The sequence below is a fragment of the Amphiura filiformis genome, chromosome 7 (assembly GCF_039555335.1).
Source record: "Amphiura filiformis chromosome 7, Afil_fr2py, whole genome shotgun sequence".
NCBI lineage: Eukaryota > Metazoa > Echinodermata > Ophiuroidea > Amphilepidida > Amphiuridae > Amphiura > Amphiura filiformis.
In genome coordinates, this window is record NC_092634.1 from 27,549,061 (window position 1) to 27,567,069 (window position 18,009).

Genomic DNA, 18,009 nt, shown 5'->3' on the forward strand with positions numbered 1-18,009 from the left:
GACCTGGGTACATTGTATGTGATTTCACAGACCGGGTCTCTGAATTCAGAGCAGGTTGTGAATTAACAGCACCCCGAACTGACATACGGGGGTTATTCAAATTAATCATTTTCTTACAGTAGGACATGGGATTGATTTGATTGCATCATATCCCACATTGCAAAACGATTCTGGTGATCTTCAGGTGTAGGTGGTGCTTACATTTGCAGAATATGTGTAAAGCCCCACCGCATGATGGGATCATTGGGATTTAGATTAATTTCTTGCAGCGTGTTAAAGTACATATTGCGTTCCAGCTATCACACTTTTTTCCAGGCCAACAAAGTTGGCCTTTAGTATAACGGGGTGTCGCAGTTGTAAGGTTACAGGTTCAAATTTAGTTTGTGGGGTAAAAAGATCGTCAAGATATTCTGCCAAACTCAAAACAAAGTAGAAAAACATGTTTGTGTTTGTTTGTTCACTATTTTCCATGTCATTTACCAAGAAAGTTTCAATTTTGTTTCTAACTTTTGACAGATAATGAAGATGAAAAAGTTGATGTGGCATCCATGTTGAAAGAGGCTCTAGAATTATGAGACTACCAGTATAGCCCATTAAAATACTGCTTGATCATACGCCACTGATTGGAAGTACTGTGGAATAGATATCATGCACTGTATTTAGAGCCAGTAAACACTGCTAAACATGATGCCGCTGATCAGAGGTACTATCAGATGTAGATCATGTATTGTATCTGGAGCCTGGAAACGCTACCAAACTTAATGTCACTGGTCAAAGGTATAGAATGGACATCATGCATTGTATATTGAGCCTGGAAGTGGAAAAACAGTGGATGCCACTGACCAGAGATCCTATCAAATGGAATTTATGCACTGTATTTAGGAGATGTTTAAACTACAGGGTTTTAGCTACTATATGAGGTTTTCATACACATTCCAGAATTAGAAGACTGTGCTGTTTTTTGAAAAAGAGGAAAAATTGCTATTCAGATAAGAAATAAACTTTTCAGCATTCCTCATCATAGCTGAACATGACCACATTTCAGTTTTCATTCCATATTTTACGATTTTTTCCCCTACAGCTGAGAGTTGAGCTAGTCTGGTACATAAACTTGAGTATTTACTTAAGTATCAAAACATGCCCACTATTAGTAAGCCTTTCGTATATATGCCTACATGTACATAACATATGCCATGCTCCTATATTGGCTACATGTATAATGCACAACAGAACCTAATAGCTGAGCTATTCTGGTACACAAACTTCGAGTATGTACTAGGTATCAAAACATGCCTACTGTTAGTAAGCTTTTCGTATATGCCTATACATGTACATAACATATGCCATGCTCCTATATTGGTTATATACACAACAAAACCTAATAGCTGAGCTATTCTGGTACACAAACTTGAGTATTTACTAAGTATTATAACATGCCTACTGTTAGCCTTTCATATATATGCCTATGTACATAACATATGCCATGCTCATATCAGTTCGGAGGCACTCATAATTCACGGACGTCTCTGATATCAAATACTCTTGAAGCATCATGTCACATAAGAGTATCATATTTCAGAGACGTCTCATAAATCACATACTCCCTAGTTTCATAACCCAGTCGCAAACAATATTAGTAATTTTGGTGAACGCCAGCGCAGTGGGAATAATTTTGTGAGTAGGCCATCAAGGTGGTAGCTAGCCCAAGTTATGTGCCTGCTAATTTTACTATCCAATTCCAAGCCTTGAAATAAGCAGACTGGAACCAGGAGCAATTTGTTTTGAACATTGCTCCTGGTTCACTGGGATTTTACAAGAACCAGGAGCAATTTCTGAAGAAACAGGAGCAATTTTCAATATTAAATCCTTTTCTGCATATGTACAATACAGCATACCAGCACGACTGCATCAAGTGCAAGACCAATTCATGAATTAGAGTGCAGGCTTAGGTACTCTTGGGATTTTTTTACTTCAAAACATGTGATTTTAGCCATTGCAATCTAAGTGCGTTCTGGGACCATTTGTCAGAATTTGCACAGATAGATATAATTTTTGCACAGGTAGATATTTGCTAAACATTGGAAAGCTTATTCTAATACACTCAGCTTTGTTCCGATGTGCTGCATCGAGTGCCCAGCTGTCAACAAAGCTTGACGTATATGATATCGCAGACCCCCCTATGTGAAATCACTGTCTTTGAAATCAGAGACGTCTGTGAATTATGAGTGCCCCCGAATTGATATTGGCTACTTATACAACAGAACCTAATAGCTGAGGTCTTCTGGTATACAAACTTGAGAATATGTAATGGGCTATTCCAGTTGAAATCCATACACCCCTATGTAAGACATGACCTTAATCTCCCACACAGGGAGTGTGAATTTCAAATGGGGTTACCTGAATGGGAGACTCCATTTGAAATCTACATTCACTGTGTGGAGGATTAAGGTCATGTCTTCCATAGAGGGTGTATGGATTTCAACTGGAATAGCCCAAATTGGACATAATGCTTGTATCAAACTCATGTACTGAGTGTGTACATAGCAATAACTCAAAGAGTGCATGATACAATATTTAATCTTAGCAATTAAAAGGGTTCAATTTTATTTGGTAAGTGTAAAATGATTTTGTGTGTGATATAATTATACACTTGTGATATAATTTTTCACAATTCAAACAAATTATGTGAATTTATATGAATGTCAAAAACGAGAAAACCCTCTATCTATCATCATGAAAACACTAGTTTTAGAAGAAAACAAAAACTAAATTCAATTGGATGTTTATTTTTTACCAACATTTTTCATATGATATACAAAATATTCCATGTAATTCAAGTAGTATCATCTGCACCCTTCAAACAAAAACAAAAAACTTTTGTGTAAGTTCAAGCCAGACCAATGGGCATGTAATTACCACATTGGTCATTGGTAATGGGCTATTACTGTTCAAATCCATCACCCCTATGGAAGACATGTCTTTTAATCTCCAACACAGGGGGTATAGATTTCAAATTGAGTCACCCATTCAGGTAAGCCCATTTGGAATTCACATTTCTTCTGTGAGAGATTAAGGTCTTGTCTTCCATAGGGGGTGTATGAATTTTTACTGGAATAACAATGTGTAAAGTGTGCTGAAGCTTTGTTGGATGGATGTAGTGCACTATAAATATTTTCCACAAACATTCTACAAAATATATGTGATAAGGTGACAAAAAAAACTGTTCTACAGTCGGGCATTTTGGGGGATTTTTTAGCTTTTAGCATTTGTGGCTGAAGTTGATTAATTTTTACTGAAATATGTGGTATTGATTTGCAAAAAGTTTTTCTAGTGTTGTCAAGCTTTTGGTGAAATTTTAGGGTCATTTTTAGTAGCCTCTTCAAGAAAAGAAAAATTTACAAAAAAATCCTTACTGACCCTACTTTACAAGTCCACTCGCCTGTGGAACAGGTTTTTTTGCCATTGCTCCAGTTGAAAAGAGCATGATGATATGATCAAGTTGTTGTTATTGTTTACAGATATTAAACGGTATTCATTCATTATTATATATTATTTGTTGCTTTTACATTTAATACATATATTAGACTATTCCACTTGAAATCCATACACCTCTATGGAAGATATGACCATAATCTTCTAGACAGGGGTTACCTGGATGGGTGACACCATTTGAAATCTATATCCGCTGTGAGTGAGAGATTAAGGTCATAGGAAGAGGTATGGATTTCAACTGGAATAGTCCATTATTATCCAAAGTGCTTTGTATGCTTGCAGAGAAAATATATTTTTGTATTAAAAAAATGTTGTTTGTATGTATTGATAAGGTGACAGTAATGTGTGTAAGGGACTGGTCCATCAATAAGTAATGTGTGTAAGGGACTGGTCTATCAATATACTTGGGGGAACAGCATATGACCACTGCATAAAAGCATGGGTACTCAATAAGGCTTAACTGATAATCAGATTGAATCGGATCAGCCCTATATGTATTGCATTATTGACAACAAATTTAGAGCGTTTTTTTTTTTTTAAATTTTTTTTCATAGATTTGGAGAGTCCCTGGACCCAGAGCCACTTGTTAGGATCATTTTTTGGTTGAAATAAAGGAATTGGAGAAAAAATACCAACACATTTCCATTTTGTATCAAAAATGGGCAAATTTATAATTTGTATTTGCTTCATAATCTATCAAAGATAAGAAATGCATGCAAAATCAATGTATTTTGAATCTTGAATAAATTATAAAGTGAACATGCATTATAACTTGCTCATTTTTGTTGCAATTATTTTGGTTATATTTCAATTAACCCCAAATGATCCAAGCAAGTGCTTAGTGTAAGTCCAGGGACTCTCCAAATCCACAAACAAAATTGTATCGGATCAATTCAGATATTGGCCGATGTTAAAAAGAATCAAGATATCGAATCGATAGACAAAAGTCATTTTGGTTCAACTCTAGTATTCAATATAATACAATCCACACAAACTTTGGCAGGCAAAGAACACTGACAAATGCCAACCAACTACATGTATATGGAATGTCACATGTCACCTTATCTTCAAATGTGGGCATTGATTGTCTGTACGTATTCTCAACAAGAAAGAGTTAATAACAAAATTATAAATGCTTGGTTGTCCATGACCTGCCCACCCAAAGGAAGACCGAGTCGGATGGTTGGAATTAATATTATTATTTCTTCTCAATATGAAACCGGCGTGTCACATGTCACCTTGTCTTCAAATATAGGCATTGATTGTCTGTATTCTCAACAAGATAGAGTAATAACAAAATTATAAATGCTTGGGTTGTCCATGACCACCCAACGGTAGACAGAGTCGACAGTTGGAATTAATATTATTATTTCTTTCATCTTAATATTTAACCGGCGTGAAGCGCAATCAAAATGGCTCACAAGGTGTTCATTCAGAGATGCCATCAATGTGTCACATCAATTATTTGATGTATATTTTACTCCAAGTAGCAGAATTGCAAGTGAGAAAAATAAGTATTTATTTTTAAAATTATTGAGCATGATCAGAAAAATACCTCACCACACAGGTCACTGCATGATTGATTGAAGAAAGAGATGTTTAGTGTCACTCAGCATCATGGAAGTTTAGGTCTCATTAACTTTTTGATATATGTGCGCACTGAAAATCTTGTGTTCAATTTATAATGTAGTAATAGGTAACTTGCTCCCATAAAGTGAGCGTAATGTCGCAAGTTGGTAGTGACCTCCTAGCGGCTGAGTTGATGTCCTTTGTTTGATGTGCACCTGTACAAGCCAGTAATGTTGTGTGAATGCCCCATTGTTTTATGTTGTGCTCCATTCACAAAGGACATACAATGTACTACTGGCTTGCAGAATCCCATTCACAAAAACTTACTACAAATGTACTTGTGGATCAAATCAAGAACATAAACTCTAAGGGGCTCAAAACTACCAACTTAACATTACGCTCATTTTATGGGAGCAGGTCACTTGTAATAATTATAAGTAAAGGTTCTTAATAAATCTATTTTGGGGGGGGGGGGGTGTCAGCTCAAGAAGTAGGGTTGGTCGGTTGAGGACAACCAAATGATGTTTTTTATTTTTGGCTAATCACAAATGAGTGGTGTCATAAAAAAAACTTGAATTACAATAAAGTAGAGACAGGGAATTGATGGTACTTTCCTTTTTTTTCTTCAAAAATTGCACAAACAGAGGATTATATAATTGTAGTTGTCAGATTGACACTAAATAAAAATTAACCCCATGAGAACTACCTGCCGATTGGTCAAGAAGAAGTTTTCATTATCAATTGGACCAATCAGCAACATTGTTAAATCAGCAGGTAGTGCTCAGGGGGATAATACTTTTGCCAATTTCCTGTGTGGCAAAAAGTGAACTTGTTATAACAAAAACTATTTGTGCATGTGCATTTTCCGGTCTCTACAAGAAAGCACTTGTTGAGAATAAATGCCATCAACTTGGACAAAAACATGAACAGTATGACTGTAAATTTATAAGATTTTAGATATTGTATTGATGGAGATAAAACAAATTATTGGCAAGGATTCAATAATTTATTGTATGTTTCATGTAGTTTCATTCTGTTCTTTCACTTCATATAGTTTAATTTATAGTACAGTATAGTAGTTTAATTTATAGTATATATTTGGTGATAGTGATTTTTGTGTCAAGAATTTATGATCAGTAATCTGTTTTGTCTTTAGTGATTTGCCATGCGTTTATGTCATCAGTAAATAATGTTTTAACATGGGGAATATTAAATATTGGTACAATGTAAACAATTTTTAGCTGAAATTTTTGGCAAAATACTACAAGTTATTGAAGGATTTTGAGGTGGGGGTGTAAATGGGCATATTTTGAATTGTCTTGGGCTATTCCATTTAAAATCCACCAACCCCTGTGGAAGATTTTGGAAATATCTCCTGTGGAAGATTTTGGAAACACCTTCCATGGGGAGTATGTATTTCATATTGAATGAATACATTAGGCAACTCAAATTTGAATTTCATACACCTTTTGAGAAAGATTCGACTTGAATCGTCCACTGAGGGAGGGTGAGTTTCAAATGGAGCTGCTGAGGTGTTCATTCCATTTGAAATTCATACTACCCCTGTAGAAGATATTTCTAAAATCTTCCACAGGGTTGGTGTGGATATTAAAAGGAATAGCCCATTTTAAGACACAAACTTGATTCATTATCTTTCGATTAATAATTATAAATGCCACATAAAACATTTGTATGTAACATCGGAAGTAAAGTTGTTAGTGCAACAAAATTACGACTGCTCAGCTCAGTGCCAGAAGTGGGTAAGTGCAATAGCTGCCATGTGTAGATGAGTCAAATATACTGTGTGTAATTTGCCAAATGTTCACAAGGCAGCTATTGGACTTATCCACTTCTGGCAATGAGCAGTTGACTTGTTCTATTCATAATAGTTGCAGATATAACTTCATCTTTTGTTTTGAGCTGTTGTGTTTAACAGATGCAACTGCCTGTTCGGGAAACATTAAGTACAGATACAACAGCTGAATTATTTAATATGTTTTATAATTAATTTATTTTAAGGGAAATTAGCTGCAACTGTTGTGATTTCATCTGCTGTAATTTTCATGATTATTTGAACAGCAAAATGGAAAAATGATTCACTTGTGACATGACAAAAATGCAGATATGACTTCTTTTTTTGTAATGATCTAATATATTGGCCTACATACAAGTCTTTAAATGGAGATGGATGAAAATATGTAAAGGTACATTTATTTGCACACTGTTGTAATTTCAAGGAGGCTTAAATTCATTTGTGGCTTATATAATGGTAGGGGGAATACAGATATTGAAATGTGACACGATCAAGGGAAATGAGTCCGATGTAGCTAATATTGATTTTGATCACAAAGAAAAGTCATATCAACATGGGGTTTTCAGTTTCTGAAAGCTCTAAATGTCCTCTTTAAAAAACATGTGTAAAACACATTTTCGACCAGGGCTGACATGTGACTCATTCCCTCGATCCTGTCACAAATCAGCTAATAGTACAATAACCCTTAATATTGGATGCCACTGTTTATTGGAAAGTCTATGGAAATGTAACAAAATACATCTTGTGTCTACTTTTACAATGGGCAAAGTACATTTCACTTAAAGCCATAATGTACGATCTTACAATATGGAATTGGTTAATTTTTTTCAAACCTGATTTTTTGGCATATTTGTAATGTTTACACATGTCCCAACTTGAACCTAAATGGAATCGGCCAAATTTGTTGTCTTTGTAGGTCAACAGAGCAAAGTTAGACATATTATTATAATTTAAAAAATGATAATAAGTCCTCCCATAGAACTGCATGTTAAATGGCCAAAATAACCAGTGGGGTTTCTTTCACTTCACCTTGTTATTTCAACTTAAAATGGACCGCAACCCTTCCCGGCAGTTATTACTAATATTATTTCAACATTTTGAGTAAAGAATAACAAAATTAAAATTTGACGGGAAATTGTACATTAAGGCTTTAAGTTATAACACATCCACAAAACAGTTAACTCATAAGGTCTTGTTATCATTTTATTGTGAATATGAAAAGCATCAATGACACAAAATTGCTATTTTTGGACTAAATTGTGGTTGTGTGTCTACAAAGGCAATTCAATCAATCAATCAATCAATCAATATTTCCTATATTTTGCATTCACTTTTCCAGTTGAAATCTGTACACACCTTATGGAAGATGTGATCTGAATCTTCCACTCAGGGAGTGGGAATTTCAAATGGGGTTACCTTAATGGTGAATCCATTTGAAATTTATGGGGTGTGGAAGATTAAGGTCATGTCTTCCAAAGAGGGTGCATGGATTTCAACTGGAATTGCCCAATTTAAGGACATAATAGAGAGTTGAGTATAACCAGGTCATGGTCGCAAGTCACGATTACTGATATAGTCACTGTTACTATTACTACTAAAAGTATCTAATTCTTGATCATGAGAAGCCATACCTGCACGCTGTTGCATCAGCGCACTCTTCGTGGAACAACATGATCACATGACCTAAGACCATGGTAGGTCATTTCTCAAAAGATGTGCTTGCTTCGTAATTTAAGGACATAAACGCAAATATCTGTTCGTACCCAAGTTGGCTCTCATGATCAAGAATTAGTTATTTTGCCCTATAGCCCTGTTACCCTATTTATTTGGTAAGCAAAAGACAAAACATGATTTTTTCACTGATTCAAAGACAAATATATTTCGATGTTTATGTAAATAAATGTTCTCTTTGTTAATAAATGTTATTTATACAAGATAAAAGAAACCTGTGACTTTTTTCTGTGGTTACTTTTTCGTTAAATGGCTTATCTTGCTTATGGAGAGACGAACTGCAGAAGTGCCCAAGTCCAATTTGGGTATTTTGAGATATATAAGTTTTCAAATTATTGCAACAAAAATGAAGCAAGGAATGAAAACAAACTTTGGTTTGTGTGTTGGAAATGTTGTAGTCATGATTTGGCACAGAGTTTGTTCTTGATGATTATTGATAAAATCAATAGTATTCATTTTGGACTTGGCCACTTTTGCAGCTGAAATTACATTATTCTGATCTCTACCAAAACCCATGGATCCACACTATGGTTTTGTAATGGTAAAGCGGTTCTTGAGCGGCAGAGATATTATTATCCATTCCAGCTCCAATGACACCTCATTCATTTGCCTGGATATGAAATGGGTATTGGCAGTTTACTTTGAAAAATCAATACAACAGGGCTGTAGTGCTAGTTTTCATGCCCCTCCAGTGAACATAATGCCTAATCCTACCCAGGAAAATATGCATGAGGTGTCACTGGAGATAAGTAGTAGATATATTACTAGAGAGTATTCAAACGGTCAGATATAAGTGACTTATTACCAGTAAATTGCCAGTAATGTCCGACCGTGTGAACACAGCTATAGTGACTTTCTAGATTTTCTTGAAGGCACTTGTATTGTAAATTAATATATTGTTGATGAGTGTTCAATGTCATTTCCTTGTAGGGAGGATATGTGCGCAACTATCTTCGATTTCCGTTGCAGTGATTAGGGGATTTTTATGTCGATAGCGTTGTATCCTATTTGTTATTTGGCCATTCGCAGCTCTAATATTAGTTTGCAATGGTTTGAGGAGCATAATAATAATTAATATTACTGCAATGGTACATACTTGCATGTCGATTTTTTTCTTTGTCAAACCTAACCCTTGAGGGTTGTTTGGTGGAAAGATCTTAAAATGTGTTGCCCACATACACTGCTCAAGGGGGAACACTCGGTACCCTAAGTGTTGGAATTTGTTGTATTCGGGCAAGTTTGATTTAAGGCCAGAGTAATGAAAGACACCTTCGTCTACGACCGATTTTGAGATTTTTTGATATTTATCAACACTAAGATGTATTCTTTAACTTGAAACTGATAAATTACAAATTGCTAATATTTATTCGTATTTTTGCTTGATTTATTTTATTCTTTTTAACTCTAAAAAGTCACATGGTTCAAGACAGCTTAGTAAATTGGCGGAAATAATGAGTCAGAAATGCGTGAATGCGAAATATTATGATTACACGCGATTCGCGTCGTGACGTGGCGTTAACTCTGCGCGTATGTCCAACGCAGTCAAAGCGATTCGGTATGTTGTTCACGCCAGCAAATGTGGTGTAAACAAAACAAAAATTTGCAGTCAAAATGCCACTTATATTTTTTAATTATTTTGAATTTTGACGCACTGAAAGCAGACATTATAGATTCATTGGTGCAAAAAGATGCATATTTAGACCATGCACCAGATACAGCTTTTAAAAGTGTGAAAGTCTTACCGTTTTAAAATTTAAGGACGTTTTGTGCAGAATTTTGACATTTTTTTACTAAAACGTCGATTTCTCAGAGTTCACTTTTGACAATATTGCGCGATTTTTGTGACAAGATAACTTGAAAAATATGCAAGCAAAGGGTAAACTTTTTGCACTATCCTTTAGAGTACATCAAAGTCTAGGGAAGGTTTTTTCATTTTTTCAAAATATTTGTTTTAAACAAAAATATACACCATTATGTGCAATTTTTAGCTTAATAGAGTGACAAAATGGCTTTTTTCACATGTTTTTTTCAATATTTCGAAAAAAGAGACGAATTTCAAAAAAATTAAAAAACCTTCCCTAAGTTCATGTCTCTTCTTCATGAAAAGCTAACTGATTTTTTTTTACTCCGAACGGATTTTTTTCTAAGTTGTCACAAAAAAATTGAGGTAAAAAAGTGAATTTTTGAAATTTTCTCAAAAACTAGAGATTTTTGAACAAATCTGACGTCACCATGGGATTCCTTGACTCATTTCCTTTCCAAAATTGTATAGTTTTATATACTTTGGACATACAATTCAGAAATAATGAAGCTCGAAAAGGTCCATGTTCTCTCCCATTACTCTGCCCTTAAAAGAACACGAGGTTGCTTGTCATGAGCCCCTTTTGGCCTTCCCGTATTAGCATCATACGTTTGTGTGTCTACGAGCATCACCTTGTCCTCCTCGTTGAATGCCTTGGGGGCTTGGTTTCTCAGGCGGGCTGGCGAGGCGCAAGGGTAGCTACTACGCAGAATAATCAAACTTCAAGAACCAATTTAGAGCTTTTGTAAACCTTGCTTGAGTTTGTGTCCCTTAAACATCTCTTGTAAATTAAGAATCCAGCTAATGATAAAACCATACTTGTTCCACCCAAGAGTAGTAGAAAAGCGATTTGAACAACAATAGGTTTGTTGTGTACATTATTGCAGATTCGTTGTATCCACCCACCAATCTGTGTCTTTGCCTTCATCATGGATGTACACACCCACTGGAAACAAAAGGAAAATATTATCATTCAAAATTTGTAGCACTAAGGCTAGATTTTTAAAAGATGCTAGTATACAAGTTGTAACAAACAAATTTATGACAATTTAGAAAATAGTATTAGGCAAACATGGCACTTACTAATTTTACTTGGTCGTCAAGGTATTACATACGCTTTGTCTCAATGAAATCGGTGGTCTACAAGCGAAAATATGGCCAATTGTGTAAAGTGGTCCTAAAACAGCTTTGGCTACCTTCGTGTCGTTGTGTAGCAAAAGTAACTGAATTGAGTTGAATCGTGACCCGTCTGGTCGGTAGTCTTAGGATGGGTTATTTTAAACAATGGAGCATTATATGTAGTGGTTTAATTTTATCTCAAGTTTCCCTCATTTTTCTTCTGTTGATTGAAGTTTCATTTGGTTTCTTTGTCACTCCGTGTTTTTAGTCCCACACTTAATCCCTCTTCCCCTTCCCTCGCATACTCTAGCACAGCCAGATTCTCGATTGATTATAACAATTTTATTCCTTGGATTGCCTGGGAGGTCATGTTAGTTCCCATTTGTTCATTGTTATTCCTGATAGTTCCTGATTCAGTATTATCAGAAAAACACTAATGCTGAGCACACATTCACCACTCCTGATAATTCCTGAAACTTCCTCATAAACGATTTCAAGATAAGTGGTATTAAAGAGGATTACATTGAGTTGTGAAATGTTCTATTGTTATATAGCATTTATGGTAATTCGCTGTCGTAGTGCACGTTAGTAACCATTGGTTACTGTAAAATGGGGGTAACTTTGGGCACTTTTGCAGAGTTTTTAAACCACTGCTTCCAAACAAAACCAATTATATTTCTAATTATCTCTTTTTTATGACATTGGGGTTCCCTTCTACACCTTGAAGTTGAAAAAGATTTTAAAATACTTTTGTAAGGGGTTAAAAATAGCCTGTCCAAAGTTACCCCGCATTTGGGGCAACTTTGGTCAGAGTATTACATTCCATGAAGGAAAAAAAATCAAAAAAATTGATCTTCGCTGTAAATGGGCAAGTTTTTTTTTTTTTTGTGACATTTGACCCCTTGCAAAATTAATCAAGCACACGTCCTTGCTCACAAATATCGAATTTTATTTTTTCTGCAAAAAATGTAAAAAAATGCTCATTTTTTGTTATAAATCCTTGATTTTTTCGTAAATTTCGAGGAAATTGGACATGAGCGACTATTATTTCTTCCAAATATATTTCTTAACAAATTGACACCAAATATGACTAAAAACAATATTGCTGTACGAAAATATAACCATTTAAAAAAATATATTTGACCGACCAAAGTTACCCCGCTGACCGAAGTTACCCCATTTTACGGTACTGCTCCAAACCTGGGCTCATACACCTGTTCCGAATTTTGATATGCCATAGGATTTGTGTTGTAATCATTTCGATCAGTGGTTCGTAACAAAGAAAGCGTGATCCAGTTGACCTAGCAACGGTTTATAGTGCACTTACGTCCACGGCGAATTCACCGTGACCTTTCCAGCAATAAACCCGCTTATTGAACATGTTGAAGATTAAACCGATATATGCAGTACTAAACCATTATATAGTAATCTATTGTCCAATGCAAATTTATTACCACCTGATAATATTGATCCAATGAGCGACCGAATTGTCCGCTTCGGACGACTAATCCAATCGATAATGACTCTATTGACATGTACGAACAGAGCCCCACTGACCGAGTTTTGGGATATTTTTCACTGGTTTGCAGCTGTTTGCTGTCATTTACTCATCAAGGCGGAGTACCGTTATTGTAAGGACTATGCCAATTATTTAAAGATTGACAGAGAATAAGCCATAATTGATTGACAGAAAGTACTAAATTTGTACCTATGACGGTTTTATGACGCCAATCTTCAAACTACGATCAAAAAATGGCTGCCCGGTGAAGTAAAATGTGCATTGGAATAACGCGGCGAGTTTGGATAGATGGTAGGATTTCTTTTTAATAAAAATGTATGTTCCCCCGTTATTAAAGCTTATACCGGATTGAAGATTCAGATATTTGGAAAAGTATAAGTAATTGAAACAGAGAGAAAGTACTAAAATCATAGCTTTTATACTTTTTAGCTCTTTTTGATATATGATACTAACTAGTTCATCCCCAATAGCTACGATACAGCGCTACCAGTAAGGTTCAATTGCCTATTGTGAGTGTCCCTGTGTTGTGTGCATACATGTAGTTAATAAACAATAACTGCATGATGCATATTCTAACGTGCACTACGACTACTGGGTTTACTTAACTTTAAGCATGAATCGTCACAACTATGAATACCTCCTTTATGTTAGTTTAAGACCGATCAAATAGTAAAGCTTAGTAAGTAAACTTTTTATATAAAGCATATTGATTCTTCCTTTTCATAGCCAATACCTCAAGTAATTGGCATAAAATCACGATTCCTCAATCAGGAATGACAAGCAAATCATATTGGGCAATAAAAGGGTTCGAAAAACAGATTTCCTTGTTTGTCATGATTTTTGTCCTTGTTGTCTGATGCTGTATTAGGCAGTGGTTGGTAATCCGCAAAGAGGATACCCATGATGGAAAAGGAATGCAAGGGAACATCAAAGAAAAATATTGGTGCAATCTGGAGAACTAGCTGTGTAGTGATTACTTTCTACGTGATTTTAAATGTTTGTAATATAAATTCATCTTACCGTTGTGGTACTGTTATCTGCATCACTGTCTGAAGCAGGGGCGTCAAACGAGGATTCCGTTTCTGCCAGGAATGCCTGTACACTTTCCAATTTCGTTGATGCCCAATTAATAACAGGAATGTTCCATAGCACTGCAACGGGCTTCTCTTCAACTTCGACATCAGTATCAACATCATTATTATCACCATCGCCATCAACATCATCATCAACATCATCATCATCATCATCATCATCATCATCATCATCATCATCATCATCATCATCATCATCATCATCATCACCATCAACAACAACATAGTCATAATAAGAAACTGGTGATTCTTTATCACTATCCAATTTGTACATTACGTTTATATCATCATAATTAGGTTCCAAGTGTTCTTCACCCAATTTGATGTTTTCCTCTGTTGTTGTCAGAAGACGCCTGAGAAAGTTGATTTTTCTACGCCTTCCTCCACGTCCACGACTACGTGATGTGGACGCTGGTTTCCAGAGAAAAAAGTGCTTTCTACTTTTACTGCCAAATTTCCGCACCACCGTTTTCCCGTCTCCATTGGATAGTTGCTGCTCTGCAATCACTTGGGGGTTTTCCGTGGTTTGGTGAGTAGTTGTTTGAGCACGAGTAGTTGTTTTGACATGAGTAATCTCTTGTGTAGTTCGGGCTTGAGTTACGGGTTCTTGAGTAGTTGTTTGTACAAGAGGAGTCTCTTCGAATTTTAGGGCTTGAATATTTTGGTTATTTGCACCTTCCTTGGTGTGCTTGGCTAATCCTGCAAATGATTGGATTACGGGATTATGTGGACCATGGAATGGGGACTTTTCATGACCACGTGGTGCTGCAAATGTTGGAAAAAATATCGAAGGAGCTTGTGTTTGATGGTAGAGACCTGGTAGAGAAGGAATTGTCGGTGGAAGCGTGAATATCGGGTATATCGGTGGCCGGGTAGTTCTGTAATAGACAGGTCCAAGCACGTACTGCCAAATAAACAATAAAATAATGAGTGAATAAGATAATCATGGTTTAACCATAAAATAGAAACATTATCGCTTTTGTCATCCAATTCAATTCGATCGTTGAAATTTACTAAGATCAATTCGATTCAGATCCACCGCGCCCATTAATATAATTATGAAGGGTCATACAAGAAAAATATATGTTCAGTTTGAGTGAATGTTCTTAATCATCCAGTAGTTTTAACACTGAGAGTTTTGGAAATAAATCTAATACCAACTTACTTTTTACAACTTTCCTACGTTGGGGCTGAAACCACCAGACTTCATCAGGCAACTGACCTGAACTTCTTACATCTTGCAGGCACTCACGCCCGAAATTTTCTTTAACAAATGCGTGAATGTAAATAATCATCCAGTAGTTCACTCATTTGTTAAAGACAATTTCGGGAGTGAGTGCCTAAGATGTAAGAAGTTCGTGTCAGTTGCATGATGAAGTCTGGTGGTTACAGACGCAACGTAGCAAAGTTGCAAAAAGTAACTTCCCGTATTAGATTTATTTATAAAATTCTGTTAAAAATACTGGATGATTAAGAACATTCACTCATTTGTTAAAGACAATTTCGGGCGTAAGTGCCTACATCATGTAAGAAGTTCTGGTCAGTTACCTGATGAAATCTGGTAGTTCCAAACGCAACTTAGCAAAGTTGCAAAAAGTAAGTTCCTGTATTATGGTATTAGAATTATTTCCAAAGATATGTTAAATCAACTTGATAAGAACATTCATGCATTTGTTAAAGACAATTTTGGACGTACTTGTGAGAAGGTCGGGTAAGTTTCCTGATGAAGTCTGGTGGTTCCAGCCCAAACGTAGGAAACTTGTAAAAATTTAAAAAATATCAAATTTTAATAGTTTGTCATAAAATTTGTATTATATCTCGAATTTCAAAAAATCAAAATTATTTGATATTAAAAGGACATTCTTCGTATTCAGAATGCAATTCGATGTGTCTGATGTGCCCACAAAAATAATGTACTATAATAAAAATCTTTGAGCAATTATATAGATTGTGTGTCCCTTTAAAAAGTACAATATTCTTAATGTGTTTGTTACATATACATTAGAACTGGGTGTATTTATGAACAATAAAATTTAATGTTCTGTTAAAATGACCATGATAACTGCCATGATCATTTGATTATTTCTTTTGTAAAACGATCCGCTATTCATAGCTATGAAGTATAATCAAAGGAGAAACGAGCAAGTATTCATTGATCATCATTCAATCAGGACTACCGGCCCACAGTTATGAAATTCCCTAAATACAACCTTAAAGTAGCAAATTCAATGAAACATTTTCGAAATAAATATAAATTACAGCTAATCTCATAATTATTATAATTCATGGAGCCCCCTCTTTGTTCTTGTGTGATAGCCGAAATATACTTTTTGCCGTTGTTTTAAGTATTCTATAGTTCTGAAAAGGGATGATCATGATTAATGCTGGCCTATTGGCCTTTCGGTCATCTCGTCCATAATTGTCTCTGTATTAATTTATGTTTCGATGTGTAATTTCAATGTATTTTGATGTTTTTTTATAATGGAAATAAAGATTCATTCATTCGTTCATTCATTCATTCATTCATTCATTCATTCATTCATTCATTCATTCATTCACTCATTCACTCGTTCATTCATTCATTCATTCATTCATTCATTCATTCATTCATTCATTCATTCATTTATCATTCATTCATTCATCTTCCCTTCATTCATTCAAGACTGTTAATTGCATGTACAGTGAAAATGCACATAATTGATTTTTCCTAAATAGAATATTGATATTATAATCAGAATGAGAATATGGGCCTTGCATGTAAAATTATAAACTTGGTAAGAAATGCGAACATTAGGGTAAAAATGAGGACATTAGTGGTAGACTAGGTATTGATGGTCGAAGCAACCCAAAACAAAATCGATTTTCATTATCTAAATCAATATATTATTGAAAAATAACACAAATGTTCATTCTACAAATCATACTTTGAAAATTTGCTTGATTTATTGTTGTTAACGAACGAGTTATGTACGTTTTACAAAAGTGCTGTTGTTTCAGCCCTCTTTACAAAATAACACAAGAACCACAGGACCTACACAAGTAATTTAAAGTATATACGTGAAATTTGAATTCTTCTACACGCTCGCTATGAAATGATCAATGCAATTTTTGCCAAAGCTCCATACCATTCGCAAGATGCTGTGAACTACCAAATCGCAATAGTTGCTAACCTTAATCAAATATTATATTAATATCCGTATTAATTATTGAACCATATAGCTTTTAAAGTGATTTTATTATTATTGTACTCACCCATTGCATAGAGCCATTTATAAACAATGCAGTTTGCAGAAATATAATCAATAACAGCCGCTGCAGTGCCGACATACAATTGTGTCTGTGTAACATATCAACCATATTTTAATGTAATATTCGAGATAAAATAATCCTGTACACAAATTACATGAAGTTCGAACTGTTTTCCCACATGTATCATCTCCCAACAAGTGGTTGTAATTTGATCGTAGTTTGCTTTTGTTCGGTCTTTTAAAGGCCAATATTTTGTCAAATGTATCCATCATTTTATTGTTTGTCATCTGTGAGTTTTGCATATCAAATTATTACATATTAACAGGTTGCGAAGCATAATGATGGTGACATATGGTGTATTTTACAACTGTTTCGAGATAAATACAGGGTGTCCTTGAAAGAACTATATCGTCGGAAATGTAATTGTTTGGGTATTTTAACGCCACAACTAAACACAACTAAATACTTGGTGTGGTTGAGGAATAAATCAGCTATCACATACTTTTTGAATTTTGACAATTGACCATACCGTTCTTGAAATATAAGAATTTAAGGAAACTCCCTCATTTTCAAGCCTTCCCACGGATTCAAATACCAATCGATGATCTATATAGTTTAGTCAGTG

The 18,009-nt window shown here is 35.1% G+C and overlaps 2 protein-coding genes across 2 annotated transcripts in view; one reads left to right on the forward strand and one right to left on the reverse strand.

Annotated features, from left to right (window-relative positions):
* The window catches only part of LOC140157757 (SWI/SNF-related matrix-associated actin-dependent regulator of chromatin subfamily A containing DEAD/H box 1B-like), a 50,169-nt gene extending 40,549 nt beyond the window's left edge, over window positions 1-9,620 (forward strand). The window contains 1 exon segment of the mRNA XM_072181004.1: window positions 517-9,620. Coding sequence (XP_072037105.1) covers window positions 517-575 — 59 coding nt within the window. The 3' untranslated portion in view covers window positions 576-9,620.
* A 1,201-nt stretch (window positions 9,621-10,821) lies between these two features.
* On the reverse strand, window positions 10,822-17,492 carry LOC140157758 (uncharacterized). The gene is made up of 3 exons (XM_072181005.1): window positions 17,388-17,492; window positions 14,065-15,039; window positions 10,822-11,352 (listed from the first exon to the last, which is right to left on the reverse strand). Exons 1-3 carry the CDS (start codon window positions 17,490-17,492, stop codon window positions 11,122-11,124), a joined length of 1,311 nt encoding a protein of 436 aa, XP_072037106.1. The 3' UTR covers window positions 10,822-11,121.
* Between the last annotated feature and the right edge of the window lie 517 nt (window positions 17,493-18,009).

Bases quoted from the DNA above. Each gene is read 5' to 3' on its own strand.
- LOC140157758 (XM_072181005.1), bottom strand. From the start codon at position 17,492: ATGGTTGATATGTTACACAGACACAATTGTATGTCGGCACTGCAGCGG. The intron at 15,040-17,387 runs GTGAGTACAATA...TTTATTTGGCAG, and splicing joins TAAATGGCTCTATGCAATGG to TACGTGCTTGGACCTGTCTA. The intron at 11,353-14,064 runs GTAAGATGAATT...TTTTGTTTCCAG, and splicing joins CAGATAACAGTACCACAACG to TGGGTGTGTACATCCATGAT.